Genomic DNA, 26,898 nt, shown 5'->3' on the forward strand with positions numbered 1-26,898 from the left:
CACACACACACACACAGAATGGACCCGGAGCAGGTGAGCGCAGGTCACAGGACCCAAACTGATCCGCTCAGAGCATGAGAACCAGCTCACACTAGGGCAAAGTTCATCTCACACACACACACACACACTCGTGGGTGGGGCTGAAGACGGGATTACAGTGTAACCGTGCGGTAGAGTTGCATCAGCCAGAAGCAGCAGGAAGTGTTTGACACGATCACTTCATAAATGCTCTGGAACTTTCCTCTCAAAAAGATACAATTACAGCGACTCCACTAAACACAGATCAGACGAACCTCCAGTACCTGGAGGGATTTCTTTAGAGCTGTTCGTTCATGCTACAAAATCTGTAAAAAAATGCCACAATGTAAAAAAATCCAACTTATGTTTTGTATGACAAATTCAGCTTTTAACGTTTATTCAGCTATTTAACATGAAAAAAGTTGAGATAACTCAAACAAAGTTTGTACAACTATTGACCCTAAGGAGAGAGAACTCAAATGTCCTGCAGCTGCACTGTAAAAACATTATTTAGAAAATGAGTTACCTGGTTGCCTTAAAATTTTGAGTTCATTGAAATTAAATATTTGATTTAATACAGTGAAATTTTTTTGAGATTCGACAATCTTTATTCAAACATTATTACAAGATGTTGTAAGCATTTTGGGTAATTGTGTGTGTTTTATTTCTGATGACGCAGCCAAATTGTGCTATTTTCATGATTTATTACAATTATTATGTGGTTCAGATACAAAAATATTTTGAGTTTCTATTAATTAAAAAAATGTCCTTCATTGTATCAACTCAAATTTTTAATTTCAATAAACTCAAAATTTTAAGGCAGCCAGGGTACTTACTTTTTTAAGTTAAACCAACAAAAAATGTTTAGTGGGGTTGCCTTAAACTTTTAAGTTTTCTCTACTTTTTTTTCAGTGCAGTGGGGTTTATATATATATTTTAAAATAATTGTATAGTTTGATACAAACTGTTTTAATTATTAACAATTTGCATTCTTTGCAAATGTGTAATTTGGGAAAATGTGTATATATAGATATAACTTTAATATATTACTAATCAATACATATTGATACTAGGGATGCAATAATACAGTTTAGTCCACGATTCAATACATAGCTCGGATTAACCACGGTTTTCGTTTCGGTTCGCTTTTTTACTCTTCTATTCTTAGGCGACAGGAACAGAAAGAGATTTAGGAGAAAATGTTTTTATTGCATTACTCTTTCTTTATTTTGCATAAAAGACTTGAAAACCCTTACTTAAACTTAAAACTTTACATTAAAAACCCTTGTACACATTCCTAGTGTATTGTATAATATAAAATAAATATATATATATAAAGATTTACAGTGGTAGCTCAGAGATGATCAGTAGTATTTAAGTATGAAATTGAATGAATAAATGTAGGCTAAAATTAAAACTACACAGTCTTCAATATACAACATTTATTAAAAGCTACTGTATTAAAGGTCTTTTGTTTTTTTTATCACCATCATTCTAGAGTTGACCTGTCCCTTTAAGGACAAGTGTTCACTATAGGCTCTCTCATATATAGACACGATTTTACTTTCACTTTAGACATAACCGACTGTGTTTATATGTTAACCATGTGTGTGTTTGACAGTATTAGCGCAGTAAGACTGTCCAGTAATCACGAGTGTGTGACAAACGTTTAGTGCGCGCTCAATGAAAAACAGTGCATAAGCACGCAAATTAAATGTTTAACAGGCAAGGCTTTAAAACGCGGCTAACACCCGCTAACTTTAGTACATATGATCGGTTATATCAGCGCTTAGACTCACAGGCACACTTAAAAAGAGCCGAAATAAACTGAGAGAAATATTTCAAACGGAGAGAAATGGAAATAGTGATTTAAATGCGAAACCGAAAAAACTGCAATTCACAAGCGCGTGTTGAACCGTGAATGGCGTACCGAACGGTTCAATATTATATTGAGTATTGTGGCATCCCTAATTGATACACTATACATTTTGATATTACATTTTTTTAATTATATTTTAATACACTTGTTTATATTTCATTTCATTTATATAAATATATATATATATATATATATATATATATATATATAATAATATTATTATATTTATTATTATTATTATATATATATACATACATACATACATACATACATACATACATATACACACACACACACACACACACACACACACACACACACACACACACACACACACACACACACACACACACAAAATACAAATAATTAAGACATGAAGCTAGACAGAGATAATACATAATTTAAGAGGTAAGTTGATTGATGGATTTCTCAGTTATGGTTTAATAACTACGGGTGGGTTCGTCTGTAAACTCTCAAAGTAACACACGGGTACTAAAGCCGACGGCAGACGGATTCGGGAAAATAACCGCCTCTGATCCGAAAGCTTTTAATAAAGAGACGCTGCTCCGAGACTCTGAGGTTTTTTTGCCGTCACTGCGGTGCGACATTTCTGTCTGACGGCTCGAAGTATTCGGCATCTGACCGTCAGACCCAAAGTGTGACATTTTCCCAGCGACCCGTCCTGTCTGAGAGCAGAGCTGGACCGTAACCAAGAACATTTACTCGAGGACTGACACTAAAGGGTTAGTTCACCCAAAAATGAAATGTCTGTCCTTAACCCCCTAATGTCGTTCCACACCCGTAAGACCTCCGTTCATCTTCACACACAGTTTAAGATATTTTATATTTAGTCCGAGAGCGTATGCAAGTGTATGCACACTATACTGTCCATGTCCAGAAAGGGAATAAAAACATCATCACAGTAGTCCATATGAGACATCAGTGGGTTAATTAGAGTCTCTTGAAGCATCCAAAATACATTTGGGTCCAAAAATAACAAAAACTACGACTTTATTCAGCATTGGCTTCTCTTCCGGGTTTGTGTTCAATCCTCAAATAAAGATTCAAACGGTTATGAATCAGCGAATTGATTCATGATTCGGATCGCCAGTGTCACGTGATTTCAGCAGATTGACACGCGATACGAATCATGAATCAATTCACTGATTCATAACCGTTTGAATCTTTATTTGAGGATAAAGATCATGAATCAATAACCGTTAAAAAAAGCTGTAATTAACATGGAAAAGACACCTTTTATCCAAGCGGCACCTCCGCAGTTTCTCTTGAAGCCGATACATCGCATGTAGGTAGGACACGGTGTAACAACTTTCCTCTAATATTTTTAGTTTTTTTTTAGGGTTTTTTCCCCCAACTTATTACACTTGCGGAGTTCCGGGTCAAAAGTGACCCGCCTACAGCTTCTAAATCTCTTGTAATGCTATGCTATTGGATTCAATTTAACCAACTTGTTTTCTGTCAGTCAGCCGAGGTTAAAGGGGTACTTCAGCGCTGGGAAGATGAATCTGTATTTAAACTGGGTCATCAATGCAGTAGAAATGTGAAATTATTTTTGAATTTGGTGTCTTCTAAACTGAGAAAAGACAGAAAATTCATTTTTGTCTCATTGGGATGAAAGACTACAATTCCCAGAATGCTTCGCTGCCCTGTGAGGCCGTTCCCAAAGCCACCGCTACTAGATTACTGTGACTGAGTTGGAGAAGACACTACGATTAAAAACTGAACGTGTGTGTTCAATATAACGAGTGAGTGTCACAGCACTGAGCACTAACTGCAGGAGTCAGATAAATGAGCTGATGAGCTCTCGTGATGAGAGCTGAGGTCATCGCGACTACACTCATGGCATACATTCACAACGCCAGTTCAGTCTGGCGCGTTTCAGTTCATGACTTTGCAAGCTTAACTTTCATAGAAATTAATTTGCGAAGTTAAAAGACTTCCATTGCTCACCATCGCTCCGTTTAAATGAGTGCCTGTAGCTGAGCTGAGCTGTGAGTGTGATCTCCATCCCTCATGCGCGGGTTCAAAACATGAGGAAATGGCTCCCTCTGCTGGCTGTAGTCTTTAGCCTCTGGTCAAACATTCCTCCTATGATGCAACTATCGTCAATTTGCATCATAGGAGGAATTTTTCCAGAAATAAACTGCATAAATCTCTGGTCTCAGGGGGATATGAGGGGGGAAAGCACAATCATTTGAATATACTCCAGGGTTTCTACTGATACAAAGCCATATGCTAATCGCTGAAGTAACCCTTTAAGTACGATTGATCTGAGCTCATGCACCTTTTAAAAGTGACATTAATAATGTTACAAAATATCCTATTTCAAACAAAATGCGGTTCTTTTGAACTTTCTATTCATCAAAGAATACTGAAAAATAAAATGTATGACGGTTTCCACACAAACATGACTGTTTTGAACATTGATAATAGTCATAAATGCTTCTTGAGCAGCAAATCCTCATATTATAATGATTTCTGAAGGACCATGTGACACGGAAGAAGCTAAAAAAATTCAGCTTTACATCACAGGAATAAATTACATTTCAAAATATATTTATTTTAGATTGTAATAATATTTCACCATTTTTATTCTTTAAGAAACATCAAAAAAGTGTGTATATAATTAAATCCTGCTCTGAATGTAGTGTTATTAGTTATAATAGTGCATATTGAAATATATTACAGTGGTATGTAGTGTATCTTTAAATCTGTCATTCTGAGGATTTAGTTTTTTGCTTGCCACAGAAACAGGCCACTTCTGCTTTTATTTATTTAAATACTATAATCTAAGAAATGTCTAAAGCATATTGTGGCCCTAAATAGCTTAAGTGTAGTTGTGTGCCTGTTGTTTGTAGGGCAGATAGCTACACTTTCAACCGCAGTGTTGTTTAATTACTCTAAAAGAGCAGCTTAACATGCTAGTTTCAAAGAAACGCCTCTGAAAATAGTTCCTGAGTTCACAGAGGAAGCTAGACGAGATCCGTCACAGCCACAAAACCAGATCAAGACGAGCTCAGATGTGGGTTCTGGTGGAGAACCAGCACAGCCGCTCACACACACCTCAATAAAGGACATAACCTCAATATTACGAGAAAGATTCAGGGTCAAACTGGCGCTGTATGGAGCCGTAGTGTTACTCTCAGCCTGCTGGGATCATGTGACTGAAGCTGACGTGACCTTTGAACCCGGGCTGCACATGAATCGCACCTTCCGCCTTCGGACAGACCGGCATAAACACAGGGTCAAAGCACAGACGAACACAGAGATGGCTACAATAAATATAGAACAAATTGTTTTACATTTAATTTATTAACATTAAAATGAAGATATACACACTCTAACATTAACATGAACTGACATTAACATTAAAATGAAGATATACACACTTAACATCTAATTTATAAATTTATGAATATATTAATTAATATATCTTAAATATATCAAATCTAAAATAATATTTAAAAAGTATATTAGTTGTAATAATATACGTGTAAAATGTTAAAAAAGTATATATTATATGTATATATGCACTTTTTAATATATGTGTGTTATATAATTTAATCTATCTATCTATCTATCTGTCTGTCTGTCTGTCTGTCTGTCTGTCTATCTATCATATGATTATATAAAAAAATACAACACATTTAAAAATTATATTAATTTGTAACAATAAAAGTGTAAAATGCTTTTAAAATGTAAGTATTTTAATGTTGTAAATATATTTAAATGCATATATTCACAATTTATTTAATATATATTGACATATATTATCATATTTTAAAATAATAAAAAGTATATAATTAGTTTTTAATAATAATTGTGCAAATAAATGAAATATTTGAATGCATTAAAAGTGAACAAATGCATATTTAAAAATAAATATTAAAATAAAATCTGTTGTATACATTTATAATATATCATATTTAAAAAATATTAAATATTAGAAAGTATATAATTAGATTAGCTTTTAATAAAAGCGTGAATAAATGTTTTTCAAATGTAAATATTTTAATATGCTACGAATGAATATATTAACATTGAATATTAAATGTAAAAAACAACATCTATTATATAATTAAAAAGAATATATATATATATATATATATATATATATATATATATATATATAAACATATAGGCACATTAGTGTATATATATATATATATATATATATATATATATATATATATATATATATATATATATATATATATATATATATATATATATATATATATATATTATCTTAATTCAAACAGAAAACAACATTATTATTATTATTATTTTTTTTTTTTTTTTTGGCAGATTATTTATCTTATTTTAAGCAAAAACTCTCTTCATTTTGAGTTATTTTTCCCCAAAACAAGACGATAATTTGTACTTGTCTAGTAAATGTGTCTTAATGTAAGAATTTTTTGATATTTAGACAAAGACAAAAATGCTAAGGAAGAAAAGCATTTTTTGCAGTGAGTAAACTGAACAGAAAATAAAGTTCACCTAATCTAATAATTTAACAATAAACTTAACTGTAAAAGAAAAAAGTAAGTTTTTTTTTAACAGTACGCTTTACTCTGCAGATTTATTAAAAGTGCAATAAATCGAACACTCGCGTGGTCATCGGGAGAAGCGAGGCGATGTGTGGCCTCATCGAAACAAGCATTTGATACACACGTGAAACTGGAGCTGAACAGCCTCGCGGCCCTTTATAAGGACACACACACACACACACACACACACACACACACACACACACACACACACACACACACACACACACACACACACACACACACACACACACACACACACACACACACACACACACACACACACACACACACACACACACACACACACACGTCACTGCTCATGAGACTAATGTGCCCATTAATGGCAGAGCCTTGATTCAGAGCCCTGTGACATCATCAACGGCACGTCCTGTTTGAGCCAATCAGAAACACCCGTGGCCTGTCAATCACTGTGCACATTTACATGACTGATAGGAATATATGTGACCCCGAACCATAAAACACAAGGGTCAATTTTTTTGAAAATGTAGATTTATACATGATATGAAAGCTGAATAAATAAGTTTTCTAGGGATGTGTGGTTTATGTGTGAAAATCTGGAATCTGAGGGTGCAAAAAAATCTAAATATTGAGAAAATCTCCTTTAAAATTGTCCAAATGAAGCTCTTATCGATGCATATTACTACTACTAATACATTTTTCAGTATTAATGTCGATATCAGTAAAAATGTCTTTACCATTATTGGTATCATATAATTATTATTGCGATGTAATGATTAAGTTACTTATCGTCCTCAAGTGTAATGATATGAAGTAATTTTTTGAAAACAAAAAGGAAGCTCATTATGTTATGTTATATGATTTATGTGAAATGGGGGTGAAATTAAAAAAAGTTCTTCCCACTTCTTTATGGACAAATGGGAGAAAAAACAATGTTTGTCTGGATTACCGCACAAACTGTCAAAAAAGATGCGATTTATGTTTCATTGTATAAAAATGTTCACTTGCACAAAATAAATATAAAATCAAATCAATTTTTGATATATTTATGGTAGGTAATTTACTAAATATCATCATGGAACATAATCATAATATCCTAATGATTTTTGGCACGAAAGAAAAATGTATTATTGTGAGCCATACGATGTATTGTTTGGTTATGGGCACAGATGCACCCGTGAGACGTTTAAAAGTGAAAAAAACGTCCCGTCCGTTCAGTTTTTTGTTAGTTAGTGTTGCCTGCACATCTGACTCAAGGTCTCCGTGGCCCTCAGACGAAACAAAAGAAATCCTCCCACAACGGTTTTGACATTTAAGAGCAACTCGAAGGCCAAGAACTCCTTGGAAACACCAAATGTCACATCTCACAAACTCCACAACCCCTGATCTAAGCCTCATCACACCGCTTCAGGCTTTACATCAGCCCTTTTTTGATGCTGCTAAAAATGTCACATGAAATGACTGGCAGATCTCATTTTTTGTGCAGACTTTGAGATACTATTTTTAACGAAACAAACAAATGATACCAGCTAGACATGAAAAAACAGATATGAACTCCTCATGTGTGCTGTTCTGTGTTTCTAGCGCCTCCGCTGGCCACAAGCGGGAACTGCAGTCTGTGCAAGGTCACTGCACTGCATCAGGTAATATTCCACTGCCTTTGCCCACCCCGCCCTCACTGTGTGTGTGTGTGTGTGTGTGTGTGTGTGTGTGTGTGTGTGTGAAAGAGAACAAGAGGGCGGGGCTCGTAGACAGAAAAAGCAGCTCTCAGATGCCCTCTGCCTGTCATAGTCTATATAGTTGATGCAGTGCTAGTGTGTGTATATATATATACAATATTATAATTTATACATTTTTTATATATTATATATAAAAAATTATAAATTATAATATTATAAAAATTAAATATAAATTATTAAAATACCATGAGGTCCAATATAAAAAACAAATATTATATTATATATATATATATATATATATATATATATATATATATATATATATATATATATATATATATATATATATATATATATATATATAGTTAAAGTTGTTTTTAATATATATATATAAATAATGTACTATGATATACATCTAAATCTCCATTTTTCATACTGAACCGTATGTTATTCAAATCATTTATATATAATAATTGATATCATATATATATATATATATATATATATATATATATATATATATATATATATATATATATATATATATATATATATATATATATATATATAAAATAATTTTTTCATATATATATCATTTTTAAATTATGAGCTGCTGATCTTTAGAGAGCAGGCCCTCTGGTGGATCTTTACTGCACTGCAGACTTTACACCCCAACAGGAAGGTATGAATAAATGGAGAAGCATTAAAACAACATCACAGGCCTGTTCTGCGTGAGGAGTGTGTGTTCTGCGTGAGGAGTGTGTGTGGTACTCACAGGGAACAGCACAATGGGAACGGTGAGTGTCACTGCCGTCAGCACCGCCAGACGCACCATCAGAAGCATCGTATCGAACTTATAGACCTTCGTGAAGGTGTGGAGCAGCTCAGCCTCCACATGATCTGAGACGAAGAGAGTGTGTGAGAGAGAGAGAGAGTGTGTGAGAGAGATTGTGTGTGTGTTAAGGTAACAAGTGACTTCTCGACTGGAATGTCTGATGGCGTAAGAAGAGCGCTGAAGGTGTGTTTCGAGCAGTGTTGCCACAGTTTCTTTGAAAAAGTAATCTGATTACTGATTACTCCTTCAAAAAGTAACTTAGTTACTTTACAGATTACTTCATTTTAAAAGTAACTAACATTACAAGTTACTTTATTAGTTACATTCAGCAGTTTCCGCCAACACCCCCGCCGCCTCAACAGAAATGACAACCGTTTAGGCCAACACTCACTTTATTGTGCATTTTAACAGTAACGTCAACAATGTATCGCCTGACATTATTAAAAATTATTTCCTGAAAAAAAGGAAAATGACTAACATAGTAACTCACAATGACTTGGATAAACTAATTTAATCTGATTACTGGTTTGGGAATAGTAATGCGTTAGATTTCTTGTTACTGGAAAAAGTAGTCCGATTAGAGTAACGCGCTACTGGCACCACTGGTTTCGAGATGTGTGTGTGTGTGTGTGTGTCTGTGTGTGTGTGTGTAACGCACCATAGAACGTAAGGTAGCCGAACAGGGCGGAGAGCAGGTACATCACCAGCATTGCCAAGATGGAGAGATTGGACACCGTCTGCATCTTCTTCCGAGAGCGACTGCAGTGAACCACACACACACACACAGCTCAGATCATGGGATTCTACTGGTCTCGGACAATATGAGCGGTTTTAATTATTAGCATCTGTGTGTGTGTGTGTGTGTGTGTGTGTGTGTTTCTCCTCACTCTTTGAGTTCGCTGTAGATCGGCAGAACTTCAGGATGACACACAAATGCAAAGGCGAGGATTGGAACGGTGTAAGCCGTCTGAAACACAACAATCAACACTATGAAGCTCTTCACACACGCGCACGCACACACACACTCACAGTATCTTCTGAACACACTTTCACACACTCACACACTCACACACTCACACACTCACACACTCACACACTCACACACTCACACACTCACTCACACACTCACACACTCACACACTCACACACTCACACACTCACTCACTCACTCACTCACTCACTCACTCACTCACTCACACACTCACTCACACACTCACTCACACACTCACTCACACACTCACTCACACACTCACTCACACACTCACTCACACACTCACACACTCACTCACACACTCACTCACACACTCACACACTCACACACTCACACACTCACACACTCACACACTCACACACTCACACACTCACTCACTCACTCACTCACTCACTCACACACTCACTCACACACTCACTCACACACTCACACACTCACTCACACACTCACACACTCACACACACACTCACACACTCACACACACACTCACACACACACTCACACACACACTCACACACACACTCACACACACACTCACACTCACGCACTCACTCTCTCACGCACTCACTCTCTCACGCACTCACTCTCTCACGCACTCACTCTCTCACGCACTCACGCACTCACTCTCTCACGCACTCACTCACTCACTCACTCACACACTCACACACTCACTCACTCACTCACACACTCACACACTCACTCACACACTCACACACTCACTCACACACTCACTCACACACTCACACACTCACACACTCACACACTCACACACTCACACACTCACTCACTCACTCACTCACTCACTCACACACTCACTCACACACTCACACACTCACACACTCACTCACACACTCACACACTCACACACACACACACACACTCACACACACACTCACACACACACTCACACACACACTCACACACACACTCACACACACACTCACACACACACTCACACACACACTCACACTCACGCACTCACTCTCTCACGCACTCACTCTCTCACGCACTCACTCTCTCACGCACTCACTCTCTCACGCACTCACTCTCTCACGCACTCACTCTCTCACGCACTCACGCACTCACTCTCTCACGCACTCACTCACTCACTCACTCACTCACTCTCTCACGCACTCACTCTCTCACGCACTCACTCTCTCACGCACTCACTCTCTCACGCACTCACTCTCTCACGCACTCACTCACTCACTCACTCACTCACTCACTCTCTCACGCACTCACTCTCTCACGCACTCACTCTCTCACGCACTCACTCTCTCACGCACTCACTCACTCACTCACTCACTCTCTCACGCACTCACTCTCTCACGCACTCACTCTCTCACGCACTCACTCTCTCACGCACTCACTCTCTCACGCACTCACTCTCTCACGCACTCACTCTCTCACGCACTCACTCTCTCACGCACTCACTCTCTCACGCACTCACTCTCTCACGCACTCACTCTCTCACGCACTCACTCACACACTCTCACACACACTCTCACTCACACACTCTCACTCACACACTCTCACTCACACACTCTCACTCACACACTCACACTCACACTCACACTCTCACTCGCACTCACACTCTCACTCGCACACACACTCACACACTCTCTTCTGAACACACACTAGCTCAATCATCACATTCCACACACCTGTGAGTTGAACACAAAGTATTTGGGAGTGCACATGTCCTGCTGGTCGTCGGGCTGGTGTGTGAACTCGACGGCGCTGTGGCCCGAGACCTGAGGATCCAGGTGCGGTCCAATCACTGCGGCCTCAGAGATATAGGCCAGAGCCGAGGCGTTCTGAAGTGTGTGTAGGCCCAGCGCGTCCGACCCGTTGAGGCTCATGTTGGCCTCGTGCTGGTAGAAGAACGGCAGAGGACAAGGGAGGATCGTCTTCTTGTAGATCAGCTGAGAAACGACACCAGCGCGTCATCAAACCGGTATATATACAATAAAAAACAACATGCACTTTGTATGATCTCTCTCATTTTATTAAAATTATTCGCATGCAAGCAGTTCACATACTTTACTTACAACTGTAAAATGTAATTCCGTGCTATTACAGTTTTTTTCTCAATACTTAGGTCACTTTTGCAAAACTCCTCACACATACTGTAAAAAAATGCTTTTCTTACTTAGTATTTTTGTTGTTTCTAGTCCAAACATCTACAAATTCTTAAAACAAGAAGTATTTACTAGACAAGCAAAAGTAATTGTCTTGTTTTGGGAAAAAAAAACTCAAAATGAATGTGTGTAGGCAAAATAATCTTAATTCAAACAGAAAATAAGTATTTTTCTCACCCCATTGGCAGATTATTTTGCTTATTTTAAGCAAAAACTCTCTTCATTTTGTAATGATTTGAGACCTGGGTAAAGTCTTTTGGTAGCCTGACAAGCCAGACCCACGTCAAAATCAGATTCGATTTGCTGCCACTAGGGGGCGTCTAGATTTCTAGGCTAGTCTTTTGGTAGTTGTAGTGCATTTTGAATGTGAAATGAACTGCTTTGCCAAGCTGAAAAGTTGGTTAGGAGAACTGTGTAAAGAGTTTTGCAAAAGTATTGGGACCTAGCGTCTGTAAAAAAACTGTAAAAGTTGATAAAAGTAAAAAAAGAGTAAAAGTAAACATACCACGCCCAGGAAGAACACCATGCAGGACAGAGAGAAGCCGCTGGTGTATCCGAGATACCCTGAGAGACGAGAACTGAGTGAGATACACACTTCCCACATCTCAAACACAAGCTCTCCGACACTTAAAGGGATAGTTCACCCAAAAATGAGAGTGTGAAGTTTATCTGCTGACCCTCAGGGCATCATAGGTGTGTTTGTTTCTACAGGAGAACACAAATGAAGATTTTTAACTCAACCGTTGCTGTGTGTAGGTCATATAATCATGTGAATGGGTAACAATTCAATGAGAGCATGCTTAGGGTGTACTCACACTAGGTACGGTTGCCATGAACCGGGCCCGAGTACGAATGTCCCCACTCCCCCGCTGGCCTGCACTCACATAGGAGGGTTTCAGCATTCGTGCCGGAGCACGCTTACGTCATTATGGTGCGACGGTTTCGGGATAAACAGGAAGAGCGGGGGAGTGAACAATGAACACAATGGAGTCCATCGCTCTGTTTTCTTTGTGGATAATTTTGTGTCGTTTGGTCCACAGCCCTCTCACAGCCTGTTGTTAAACAGATGTGTCGCCTTAGTGGCGCGAAAATGTTCAAGTAATCGTGCTGCTCGTATTATGAGGTTTGCAAGGTACCAGCTGAAGTTCAGCAAGGACTTTGCGGCTTTGATTACGGACTACAGCACGGTTAGCGCTCACACTGCATGTGAACCACACCCGAGTCCAACTGAATCGCGCTCTGGCCCACCTCTTCCAAGCGGGCCAGGGCCGGCTAATCGAGCCGAGCCCGGGCATGGTTTGGAGCACTCACACTAGGCAAACGAACCACGCTTTAGTGATCAAACGCACTTGGGCACGGTTCAAACTGGCTAGTGTGAGTACACCCTTAGACAACGTGCACAAAAACCTGCTGCTCCTGACGACACATTGATGTCTTAAGACACGAACCGATCGGTTTCTGTGACGCTGCATTCACACGGGGCGTAGGCGTTAACGCTTCCCATTTACTTTGAATGGGTGACATCATCTGTTGCCGAACTGAATTGGGTTCCGTCGCGGCGCTTCACTCGCGTTGCAAGCGGCAGAAGTTGAAGATTTCTCAACTTTTCAAGCGCCAGCGCAGGCGTCATCCAATCAGATCGCCGTATGCAAATATCCTACAGGAGACGCTAGCCAATTGCGTTCATTACTAGTGAACCATCCAGACGCAGCTCCCGGAGAGAACGTCATATTCTCCCCGCTGTCGGCGCTTTTTTAGGATTTAATGTACTCAACAGCTTCGAGCTCCTGTGCAGTGCACTGACAACAACTACATGAGCAATCGCATTGGCACAAACAAACAAATCGGCATCCATTTCGTCTCACAGACTAGCTGTCATAAAAAGCTCCTTTTTTTGTGTTGTGTTGTGGTCCAAGCGGCAAGTTAATGTGATTGGCTGTTGTCACTATAATGATCGCGTCAGCACTAGCTTCAGCCACGCCCTCCGTCAAGCGTTAACGCCTACGTGTGAATGCAGCGTGAGAAACACAACATGTTTGTTTTTTTAATCTCATATCAGACGAATCTCATCTAGTGTTCCCATCCGCTATTACTTCTGTCTGGTAAGGTCAAAACTGGCGCGATCATAGATATATATTATTTGGATGGCTCATTAGTGCCTGCGTGGCTTAAGTGTCTACATAATATATATCTATGATCGCCCCGGTTTTGACCTTACCAGACGGAAGTAATGACGGATGGGAACACTAGATGATATTCGCCTGATATGAGGTAAAAAAATAACAAATACTGTTCGGTTTCTCACACAAACTGATGGTTGTGTGTCTTAAGACATCACTGTGTCGTCATGAGCAGCAGGACTCTTTGTGCATGTTGTCTAAGCATTTTTTTTTTACTCCCATAGAATTGTTACCCATTCACATCATTATATGACCGACACACAGCAACGGTTGAGTTAAAAATCTTAATTTGTGTTCTCCTGAAGAAACACACACACCTACATGTTGGACGCACTGGAGGACAGCAGATAAACATCACATTATCGCTTTTGGGTGAACTAACCCTAAATCCAAGTCTTACCAAGGTTTTTCAGCATGGACAGCGGGAGAATGATGCCGATGGACACCAACACCACCGCGTAATTCCCGTTCAGGTACCATTCGCTGCACAGCAACAGAAGTGTATGCATTTATCTACGGCTATAAAACCACAAACACTCGTTCAACATCACTGAGACACGGATGATGACTTACCCAGAGCTTTCCTCCAGCCCGAGGAACGCCCGTATCACCTCCGGCAGCTCGTATTTGACTATGAACAGGTAGCTGGACATGGCTGAAGACAAACCAAACACATTATGTCACTTTTACAAAGTCTTGATGTTGTTTTGAGCTCTACTAGAGCAGGTTTTCCTGCTTGGATGTTGATTATTTCCTCATATTCTCCATTGTTGCGGCTCCGCTCTCCCCAGTCTGTCAGTAACGCTCTGTTCTCTATGAAGCCCCGCCTTCTGAAAAGCACACTGTGCTCTGATTGGTCAGCTGGAGCTGTGTGTTGTGATTGGTCAAGAACTTTCAGTGTGTTTGGGAAATTTATCCCTTACCATAATCGTCAGTTTTAACCATAGACTGTAAAAAAAACGAATATGGACGTAGTGTCAGTGACGTCACCCATAGGATTCTGACGCCATTTTGAAGCGTAGAGAGAGACGAGCTGACCGTCGCCATCTTGGCATCGCGAGTCACGCCCAGACAACAGAAAATGGGCAAAGAGGCGGGACGTGGGCGGGGTGGGCTTAGGTGACATGATGACTAACAGACAGCGGATAAATGGCTATCCACCTGTCACTCATAGTAACCACGCCCTTAATTATGCAGAACTTTACGGCTTTATATAACGTAAACGAATGAGTTATAAAAAAAATACACCTGCCTCACAGTCGTCATGAAGGGCAAAATTAGCCGTATAGACCAAAACCACAATTTGTATCAGACTGTAAACATGTTTTATTCTGCTGTAAAGTTGGGCATTTTAACATGAGCTCGATGAGATTCTGCTCCTTCTGGAGCCGCTCTAGTGGCCAGTCGATGAACTGCAGTGTTTGTTCCCAGAATGACTCCAATGAAGGCATTTCATAACTCCCCACTTATGAACAAGATGAACATGGAGAAAAAGAATAATAGATAACAACTGTACCTCCTATGTTCTGCAGAGTTATAGATCCAAATGCTGCCATTTTTCCCGGCCATCCGAACGCTCTTTCTCCGAGCTTCTCGTATATCAGCGATCCTGCAGCCGGATGATATCGTATTATAGTATCGACAGCATCTTTCATGTAGTGTGTGTAAATGTGTCTGTTTGCAATATCTCGACAAGCTCACCTCCTTCTTTGGCCGTCACAAGTAACAGATGAACGGAGTACAGCGACAGGATGGCCACTCCCAGCAGGAGGATTCTGGGAAAACAGAGAGAAACGTCAGAAACTCTTCCTATAACCTCGACTAAAACAACCGTTAAACACAGAGCTAACACAGGCAAGGTTCTCTTAACGTTGAGCAAACGTTCTTCCAGTAACGTTAATAGAGCGTTCGTTCAACGTTATCTGGCCTTTAATAATGTTCTCAGAGCGTTCTGTCAAGGTTCCCTCAACGTTATGAGCAAACATTCTTCCTGTAACGTTAATAGAGCGTTCGTTCAACGTTATCTGGTCTTTAATAATGTTCTCAGAGCGTTCTGTCAAGGTTCCCTCAACGTTATGAGCAAACGTTCTTCCTGTAATGTTAATAGAGCGTTCGTTCAACGTTATCTGGCCTTTAATAATGTTCTCAGAACGTTCTGTCAAGGTTCTCTCAACGTTATGAGCAAACGTTCTTCCAGTAACGTTAATAGAGCGTTCATTCAACGTTATCTGGTCTTTAATAATGTTCTCAGAACGTTCTGTCAAGGTTCCCTCAACGTTATGAGCAAACGTTCTTCCTGTAACGTTAATAGAGCGTTCATTCAACGTTATCTGGTCTTTAATAATGTTCTCAGAACGTTCTGTCAAGGTTCTCTCAACGTTATGAGCAAACGTTCTTCTAGTAACGTTAATTGAGCGTTCGTTCAACGTTATCTGGTCTTTAATAATGTTCTCAGAGCGTTCTGTCAAGGTTCCCTCAACGTTATGAGCAAACGTTCTTCCTGTAACGTTAATAGAGCGTTCGTTCAACGTTATCTGGCCTTTAATAATGTTCTCAGAACGTTCTGTCAAGGTTCTCTCAACGTTATGAGCAAACGTTCTTCCAGTAATGTTAATATATATATATATATATATTATTTTATTTTGCTAACATACTTTAGTTTTTCTGAACATTGAAAATATATATATTTTTTAATGTTTAATGTTTTTGAAAGTTTTTATAAACATTCCAAACATTATGTGAACGTTGCTTTACTACATTACTACAAAAGTTACAATTCCAGCGATGTATAATGTTGTTGTGCTAACGTTTCGAGAACATCAAAGATAAGTTTGGTAACCAGCAGCTTGTTTTTTTGCATTAGCGTGCTGTAGTCACGTCTCATTCACGCTCAGCTGTAGACCAATGGAATGAGAGAAAGATGAATCTTCAGAGGGGGTTAATGGTGGTTGTCACTCGACACCAGCCTCCTGCGGCTCACGAAACAGGAATAACCGTCTGACATGAGCATTAGAGAATGAATGAGGGAATGACCACTGATAACCCTAAAGGTGTGTGTCCGTCGTTTCCTCCTGGGTCAGTGGGACTACAGCCACTCACAGCTGACAGCTGTCAGTCTCACACACACACAAACACACGCTTGAACCCCTCACTGAACAGCAGACATGAGCCGTTGAGCTAAATATAGCGTGTAGTTCATGTGCGAAGTGTGCGGTGTAGCGTGTCACACACACCAGCTCTGGCCCTGAGATTATTCTGCCGTCCCGACACCGCGGTCGCCAGCACATTCTTTGATAAGATCCTCTCTAGGGGTTTCTGGAAGTACCACATTAGCTACAAACAGCTTTTTAAGTATGTATGTATTTATTTTTAATGGTTTTTCAAAAGTTCAAATGCTTGCTACAGCATGACTATAAAAATATATATAATTAAATGTAAATAGATAAATAAATAAATAGGCAATGACTGTTGACAAAAGGCAACACATACATACATATATATATATATATATACTTCAAAAGTTAAAAAAATAAATAACAATTAATTTAAATATTAATGTATTAATATTAAAATATTAATGTATAATTCCACTACCCATAATTGTGTTTAAAATTACTTTATTTAAGATTAATTTTTATAATTTAACCACTGCAAGCATTACAACTATGATATTCTCATATATATATATATATATATATATATATATATATATATATATATATATATATATATATATATATATATATATATATATATATATATATATATATATATATATATATACATACATATATACATACATACATATATATCCATACATACATACATACATACATATATATATATACTTTTTTTAAATATGTTTTTTATAAATTAAAAACATATACACATATATTTAAAATGTTATATAATAAATAAATGTGTATTTATACGCACATTCTAACATCTGCATTTCATCAGTAACTCCATTAGGATTGGCTGAAAGTTCCATCACCTAATTAATATTCATGAGCCACGCTGATAAATTCCCAGATCAAAGGGAACAAACACTCACATGAACAGAATGATGCCGGTGTTGGCCATGGCGAAGGACAGGCCCAGAATGCCACTGCCCATGATGGCGTTACTGAGGTTAAAGACCGACATCCCGAACGATGCGTGACCAGGGTGCTGCGGAGAGAGAGAGAGGGAGAGAGAGAGAGAGAGAGAGAGAGAGAGAGAGAGAGAGAGAGAGAGAGAGTAAGTGTCTGAGTGTGTGAGTGAGAGAGTGTGTGAGTGAGAGAGTGTGTGAGTGAGAGTGTGTGAGAGTGTGTGAAAGAGTGAGTGTGTGTGTGGGAGAGTGAGTGAGTGAGTGAGTGAGTGTGAGTGAGAGAGTGTGTGAGAGTGTGTAAGTGAGTGAGTGAGTGAGTGTGTGTGTGAGTGAATGAGTGAGTAAGTGTCTGAGTGTGTGAGTGAGAGAGTATGTGAGTGAGAGAGTGTGTGAGAGAGAGTGTGTGAGTGAGAGAGTGTGTAAGTGAGAGAGTGTGTGAGAGTGTGTGAAAGAGTGAGTGTGTGTGTGGGAGAGTGAGTGAGTGAGTGTGTGAGTGTGAGTAAGAGAGTGTGTGAGAGTGTGTAAGTGAGTGAGTGAGTGAGTGAGTGTGTGAGTAAGTGAGTGTGTGAGTGATTGTGTGAGTAAGTGTGTGAGTGAGTGAGTGAGTGTGTGAGTGAGTGTGTGAGTGAGTGTGTGAGTGAGTGTGTGAGTGAGTGAGTGAGTGAGTGAGTGAGTGAGTGAGTGTGTGAGTGAGTGTGTGAGTGAGTGAGTGTGTGAGTGAGTGTGTGAGTGAGTGTGTGAGTGAGTGTGTGAGTGTGTGAGTGAGTGAGTGAGTGAGTGTGTGTGTGAGTGTGTGAGTGAGTGAGTGAGTGTGTGAGTGAGTGTGTGAGTGAGTGAGTGAGTGAGTGTGTGTGTGTGAGTGAGTGTGTGAGTGTGTGAGTGAGTGAGTGAGTGTGTGAGTGTGTGTGTGTGAGTGTGTGTGTGTGAGTGAGTGTGTGAGTGAGTGAGTGTGTGAGTGAGTGTGTGAGTGAGTGAGTGAGTATGAATATGCTTATGTATTTCAAAACTAGAGTATTACATATTCTTCATGATATTCCTCATATTTCTTCTTCTTCATCATCCCATTGGTGAGAAACTTCTGACTCTCCGCGTCGTCTTCATCCAGAAACTGGCTGTAACCGGCAAACGTTCACCATGTTAAGACATTTCAAAGGTTCTCATTTATCTGTTTCGTGATGAATCAATGCACGTGTTTGTCCACATATGGTCATCATTTCCCGTCAGACTCATGTCACAACGTTCTGGACATCAAACAGCGTCAGGGTTAAACACACACAGCGTCGACTCTGACCGTTTTTTTAAATGTATTTTATTTATTTTTATTAGGAGTGCAAAACTTACAACAGAGTAAACACAGAACACAACACAGAAACAACAATAAAACAGCAGTCATAGTAACAGCAATAAAACAAAAATACTGACAAATAATAGTAGATGTATTTAAATACACTGCATAAAAATGCTTTTCTTACTTAGTATTTTTGTCTTGTTTCTAGTCTAAATATCAAAAAATTCTTACATTAAGAAACATTTACTAGACAAGTAAAAATTATTGTCTTGTTTTGGGAAAAAATAACTCAAAATGAAGAGAGTTTTTACTTAAAATAAGATAAATAATCTGCCAATGGGGTGAGAAAAATAATGTTGTTTTAAGAATATATTGCACTCACAAACTCTCTTCATTTTGAGTTATTTTTTCCCAAAACAAGACAATAATTTTTACTTGTCTAGTAAATACTTCTTGTTTTAAGAATTTTTAGATGTTTGGACTAGAAACAAGACAAAAATACTAAGTAAGAAAAGCATTTTTTGCAGTGTAGTAATAGCATGTATAATAATAATGATGATAATTTTTTATAAAAAAATTTTTTTGAGGGTGATGAAAATATTTGTGTTGACTCTGACCTGTTGATGGTGGCTTTCTCTGAATCGATGGGCTCGGTGAAGCGATCGTCCACGCTGCTCTCGTCATCCGCCTCCATGCTCACGTTCTTCAGCTCCATGCGGTCCATATCTACAGCCGTGAGGAAGGACTTAGACTCCGGGAAAACAACTGGAAACAAAACGGGAGAATTCTGATTAGAGATGGAATCGACATCTAGCAAAAACATCTTAGAACATATTTTTGCTAGAAGATCTTCCCTCCCATGAAGTTATTTAAAGGGGCGGTGTCATGCGATATGACTTTATTAACTGTAGTTAGTGTGTAATGTCGCTGCTTGAGCATAAACAGTCTCTGCAAAGTTACAGCGCTGAAAGTTCAATGCAAACGGAGATATTGTCTTTTAAAGTTACGGCAGTTTACTGCCTACAAAAATGGCCGGTTTGGACTACAACGAGCTTCTTCCTGGTTGGTGACATCATAAACCCTTGCTAGTCTCCGCAGATGTGACTTCTGCCCGTAATGGGAAGGGGCGTGGCCTTAACCTGTGCTTGGCACTTCAGCCAATAAAAATACAGGAAACTACATTTGGCCATCTAACCAATCTAAGACCATTGCGTTTTTCAGAGGGAGGGGCTTCAGAGAAGCAGGAAGCAAACGAGCCGTTCAAAGCACAGACAGCGGTGTGGAATAAAGGGAGAGTAGAAGAAAAATACAGCGTTTAAAAAAAAAAGAAGTATTAAGATTACATGTTATACTGCGGCCCATAAACACAACCAAGCCTAGAAAAAAAACACAAAACCACCGCTTTAATAAAACTTCTCTGAACATTTTAAAAACATTTAAAAAATGCTAGACAAACGTTTCAGAACAAACAGATCGTTTGTGAAAGATGAATAAATAATGTTTTTGTGCTAAAGTTCTGAAAACATTATAAAACACCAGATAACGTTGAACGAACGCTCTATTAACGTTACTGGAAGAACGTTTGCTCATAACGTTGAGAGAACCTTGACAGAACGTTCTGAGAACATTATAAAACACCAGATAACGTTGAACGAACGCTCTATTAACGTTACTGGAAGAACGTTTGCTCATAACGTTGAGAGAACCTTGACAGAACGTTATGAGAACATTATTAAAGACCAGATAACGTTGAACGAACGCTCTATTAACGTTACTAGAAGAACGTTTGCTCATAACGTTGAGAGAACCTTGACAGAACGTTCTGAGAACATTATTAAAGGCCAGATAACGCTGAACGAACGCTCTATTAACGTTACAGGAAGAACGTTTGCCCAACGTTCAGAGATCGTTCTTGCTGGGAAGAAGCTTAAATATAAGACCTCTACATCCTTGCCAGAGTCTTCATGATTTAAAGGATTAGTTCACTTCAAAATGAACATTTCCTGATAATTGACTCACCCCCATCTAATCCAAGATCTTCATGTCTTTCTTTCTTCAGTGGAAAAAAAATTAAGTTTTTTGAGGAAAACATTCCAGGATTTTTCTCCATATAATGGACTTCGATGGGAACCAACGGTTGAAGGTCCAAATCAATGAGGAAGAGCTTCAGAGACTCTGACCGATCCCAGAGGAATAGAGTCTGATCTAGACAAACCATTGGACATTTTCTTTAAAAAATTAAAATCGATATACTTTTTAAACACAAATGCTCAGCACTTCCACATACACCACAACCGTGACCTTTCCGACATGATGTCGTCATACCGCGTTTGTGGTCAAAAAGTATTTAAATGTTTATTTTTTTCTTGAAAATGTCCGATGGTTTGTCTAGATCAGACCCTATTCCTCTGGGATCGGTCAGAGCCTCTGAAGCCCTTCTTCTGAAACTGCATTGATTTGGACCTTTGAAGTCCATTATATGGAGAAAAATCCTGGAATGTTTTCCTCAAAAAAACATACATTTCTTTTCCACTGAAGAAAGAAAGACATGAAGATCTTGGATGAGATGGGGGTGCGTCAATTATCAGGAAATGTTCATTTTGAAATGAACTAATCCTTTAATTATAACTTTTAAAATAATACAGATTGAGTAAATGTGCCGAAACTCTGGCAGGTTGAACTATTCCTTAGTTTAAGTGTCCATGAACTGATCCTACTAAACAAGTCAGAGCCACATGAATTGACTAACCCCTGAACTTGAGATAAATCAATCCCTAACCCATCACAAATCTGACCGGTTCCAGTTTCACCGTGATAAAACACACACTTGATGTTTTTCCCCCCAACAGTTTCAAGGTTGGTTGTATTTAAATGTATTGCATTCCATTTTTTTATTTTTATATCGGATTAAAGGAGAAACACTTGCTATATCAACATCCTAACAATAAGAAAATACGGTTAAATAATGTATAGATGTCTTTACAAGTCAAGCTTTTCATGCGATTTTGCCGCCTGTCATGTGTACAGATACTTTTAATACACAACAAGTGCATTCAAACCCGAACACACAAGTGGTTACCATTCTAACGAACAAGAAAAATAATTAATCGGTTTATAATAGGCTATTAGGTTTGAACTTATTGGTTATAAAAGGCACAATATGTAATATTTTTGGATTCAAACATCCAAAAACCACTAGATCAATGTTATATATTTTGTTGACTTGTTGCATTATCCCAAACAGAGTCGCATTATAACATCACTTTAACACACTCAGATGTGTGTGTTATGATAAAATAGCCCTGCGTTACCACACACACACACACACACACAAACACACACACACACACACACACACACACACACACACACACACACACACACACACACACACACACACACACACACACACACACACACACACGAGTGGAAGAAGTGGAAGTCTGACAGAATAAAAGCCTCACCAAATCAAGTCATCAAGACACGCCTTTGTTTTGAATAAGAGACATGTGGAAAATTACATATTGTGCCTTTAAGTGAACGCTCAACATTAATGCAATGATCATAATGCAAGGCAAGCACGTCACATGTCAAAAATACATTTTATCAATTAGAAAAAAAGACCACAATTATGTATTTGCAACTCTATTGTATACGAGACTCTTCAAAAGTATGTGATAAATTTTTTTGTCTAAATAAGTCACATTTGGGCAGACCAAAAACACTTTTCTTCCAAAAAGGACAAAATAAACCCATGTATTTGGTATTTTTTGCCATTTTTATGTACACACTAATAGCAGACATGGATAGATTTCTAGTTTCACTATCTGGGAAGCGCGCTTTAAATTGTCCTGTTAGCGAGTTTGAACCTACAGTCTTAAGCTGTGCTTAGTAGTTATCAAGCATCCCAATCATACTTTAAGTGAAGCGTAGGACCAAATCTTAAAGGGTTAGTTCACCCAAAAATGAAATGTCTGTCATTAACTCCTCCCCCTAATGTCGCTCCACACCCGTAAGACCTCCGTTCATCTTCACACACAGTTTAAGATATTTTATATTTAGTCCGAGAGCGTATGCAAGTGTATGCACACTATACTGTCCATGTCCAGAAAAGGAATAAAAACATCATCACAGTAGTCCATATGAGACATCAGTGGGTTAATTAGAGTCTCTTGAAGCATCCAAAATACATTTGGGTCCAAAAATAACAAAAACTACGACTTTATTCAGCATTGTCTTCTCTTCCGTGTTCCTCAAATAAAGATTCAAACGGTTACGAATCAGCGTATTGATTCATGATTCGGATCGCCAATGTCACGTGATTTCAGCAGTTTGACATGCGATGCGAATATTTAAATTATTTCCCACTGACACAAGGTCCTAAAATCCTCTCATTTAAACCGCACACTTTTAGCGTGGCCGTCCAAATTAGTCCAATGTAGCGATGACTTTAGTGGCTGTCATGTTTCTGTATCTATTGCCAATAATTTTAAAAGTCACGAAAAAAGATGTGATTGTCGAGTGATGGCGCTAAACGCACATGATCATTGTCTTAAAAGGTGAGTTAAAGATACTAGCCTATACATAAAAAAATGCACACTATTGATGTGTTTCTTCTTGATGTCAGAATTGTTATGATTAATGGTTAGTTTATTGACGTTAACCATGGGAAACCAAATCTATATTTATTGCAATAATATATACAATCAATTAAACTAAAGCTAGCATGGAGGAAGCCTATAATTACAAACTAAAGTCGCTGTGATTGTTTTCTATTTCTAAAGCACGCACTCAAATAAATGTGTGTGACAAGTTTCTGCGACAGCTCTCTGATGCGGTGTACCACGTCAGTGTATTACCTCGCGGGCCGCGGCTCGCTTCATTTCATTCTCTCCTTGCACGCAACTGCCATGCACTTTAGATGAGAGATTCAGTAAACAATCAGTAAACGAGCGATTTCGGACACAGCAACAGAGTCGACACCGAGAGTTGATTCCTGTAATGGAGTCGACCCAGACCCTGGGGCTATTCAGAGTCGAGGAATCGACTCTTTTTGGAGTCGACTCCCCATCACTAGCTTTCAGTTTGTCTACCGAATCAGATGTCGACGCCGTCCTCTCCAGCAGCTGGATGTGTTTACTGTAGCCATAGCAACTCTCAACGGCCAACAGGACTTATACGGTTTTATAAAAGCTATTTATTTGCTGTAAAGTGTAATAATAATCTCAGAAAAAATAAATTCTAATGTCAGTCGCAGTTCAAGTAAGTTAGTTGATTGTTTGCTTACATGGGTAGGTTTAGGGACAGTGTCATTATGCTAACATTATCTTCATAACTTCTTTCCCTCAGAAAAAAAATTACTTTCCTCTCGTGGATTAGTGGAAAAAGTCGTTATTTAGATTTTAGTGCGCACAATCGTCACTTCGTCAAATGATTGTAGAGCCGCTGTAGTGAGATGGGCTTTGTGTCGATGTGTTTAGGGCCTTTATGGGTCTTGTGAGTGGGAATGGACTGAATGCCAATGGAGGCTTTCAACAAAAATATCTTCATTTGTGTTCTGAAGATGAACGAAGGTCTGACGGGTGTCCAACGACATGAGGGTGAGTAATTAATGACATAATTTTCATTTTTGGGTGAACTAACCCTTTAAGAGGGATTCTTAGCTTTAAGAAATTTGATAACTTGCTTTTATACTTTGAAAGTAGGAGTAAATTTCATGAATTCTCAGCATTTAAGATTAAAATGGCACTTTGAGAAGCTTGATAAATACAGGCCCTGGGCCCGTATTTATCAAATATCTTAGAATTACTCACAAGAACAGTGCTAAGAATTGACTTATGAGTAAAAAAATTCTTGGCTCAAAGCTGCGCTTAAAAGTTAGTTATCAAGCATCCCAATCATACTTTAAGTAAAGTGTAGGACTAAATCTGAAGTGCTAGTCTTAGAGTTGATTTACGACACTTTGCTGTGCCACAAACGATTTTGGATGATATCATAGGCATGAACCAATCACTGAAGAGATTTCCTTATTTAAGAATATCCTCAGATAAATTCACATTGAATGGTGAAATTCCTAAGAGGAGTTTACATCCAATACACATTTGACAATAAAGAGTTTACAAGAGAATACATTATAATATACACATTTGAAATGAAAGATAAACATGTTTTTTTAAACTGGTGTGCTGTTAAATGACCTGCCTATATATCGCCTAGATTTTTTTAAATATAAAATCAGCCACCATGGATTCCAAAAGAAAACCGACATGGCAGGAGGAAGAAGCGATCGCTACTGCTTGCTGAATTACTCGAACAGTGTTTTTATTTTTATTTTTATTTTTTTATAAAACCCAACATTAACCAGCGCTGAAAAAGATGATGTCTGCTCTGTCCAAACGATACGGTCTGATTAACTGCTTGTCGTCAAACATTTCGAACACATTCTTCCTCTATTGAAAGATTTGCGCACGTCTCCATCTCCTCAGCGCCATAACCAGCCCCTACTGGCAACTCCTAACCACTTGAAAGACCTCTCGAGCTGTCTTAAATAACTGGGAGAGCAAGAGGGATTCTTAGCTTTAAGAAATTTGATAACTTGCTTTTATACTTAAGTTTGAAAGTAGGAGTAAATTTCATGAATTCTCAGCACTTAAGACTAAAATAGCACTTTGAGAAGCTTGATAAATACGGGCCCTGATCTTCACCCACCTGCTCACTATTACAAGGCAAGCACGTCACATGTCAAAAATACATCTTATCAATTAGACAAAAAGACAAAAACGTATGCATTTACAATTCTATTGTAAATACAAGAATCTTTCAAAGTATTTGTGATGTAAAAAAAATTGGGTCTAAGTTAAATTCTGGGCAGACCATAAACACTTTTCTTCCAAAAAGGACAAAATAAACCCATGCTTTTGGTCTATTTTACCATTTTTATGCACACAATAATAGCAGACATTAGAGTTCTAGTTTCACTATCTGGGAAACGCACTGCAAAAATGCTTTTCTTACTTTTTTGTATTTTTGTCTTGTTTTAAGTCCAAATATCAAAAAATTCTTACGTTAAGAAACATTTACTAGACAAGCAAACATTTCTGTCTTGTGTTGCGGGACAACAACTCAAAATGAAGACTTTTTTGCTTAAAATATGCTAAATAATCTGCCAATGGGGTGATAAAAATAATCTTAATTCAAAAAGATTATTTTGTTTACCCCATTGGCAGATTATTTTGCTTATTTTA

At 38.4% G+C, this 26,898-nt stretch overlaps 1 protein-coding gene across 2 annotated transcripts in view; it reads right to left on the minus strand.

Annotated features, from left to right (window-relative positions):
- Positions 1 to 26,898, minus strand: part of slc38a4 (solute carrier family 38 member 4) — a 48,591-nt gene that overhangs the window by 3,444 nt on the left and 18,249 nt on the right. For both annotated transcript variants that reach the window (XM_067428275.1, XM_067428274.1), the window contains exons 2-13: positions 20,272 to 20,419; positions 19,385 to 19,478; positions 18,331 to 18,446; positions 15,978 to 16,051; positions 15,793 to 15,885; positions 14,850 to 14,931; positions 14,677 to 14,759; positions 12,602 to 12,660; positions 11,620 to 11,880; positions 9,852 to 9,931; positions 9,623 to 9,723; positions 8,905 to 9,029 (exon numbers count right to left, since the gene is read on the minus strand). In XM_067428275.1, coding sequence (XP_067284376.1) covers positions 8,905 to 9,029; positions 9,623 to 9,723; positions 9,852 to 9,931; positions 11,620 to 11,880; positions 12,602 to 12,660; positions 14,677 to 14,759; positions 14,850 to 14,931; positions 15,793 to 15,885; positions 15,978 to 16,051; positions 18,331 to 18,446; positions 19,385 to 19,478; positions 20,272 to 20,378 — 1,275 coding nt within the window. In that variant the 5' untranslated portion in view covers positions 20,379 to 20,419. The remainder of the gene's footprint in view (positions 1 to 8,904; positions 9,030 to 9,622; positions 9,724 to 9,851; positions 9,932 to 11,619; positions 11,881 to 12,601; positions 12,661 to 14,676; positions 14,760 to 14,849; positions 14,932 to 15,792; positions 15,886 to 15,977; positions 16,052 to 18,330; positions 18,447 to 19,384; positions 19,479 to 20,271; positions 20,420 to 26,898) is intronic.

The sequence above is a fragment of the Pseudorasbora parva genome, chromosome 20 (assembly GCF_024679245.1).
Source record: "Pseudorasbora parva isolate DD20220531a chromosome 20, ASM2467924v1, whole genome shotgun sequence".
Classification (NCBI taxonomy): domain Eukaryota; kingdom Metazoa; phylum Chordata; class Actinopteri; order Cypriniformes; family Gobionidae; genus Pseudorasbora; species Pseudorasbora parva.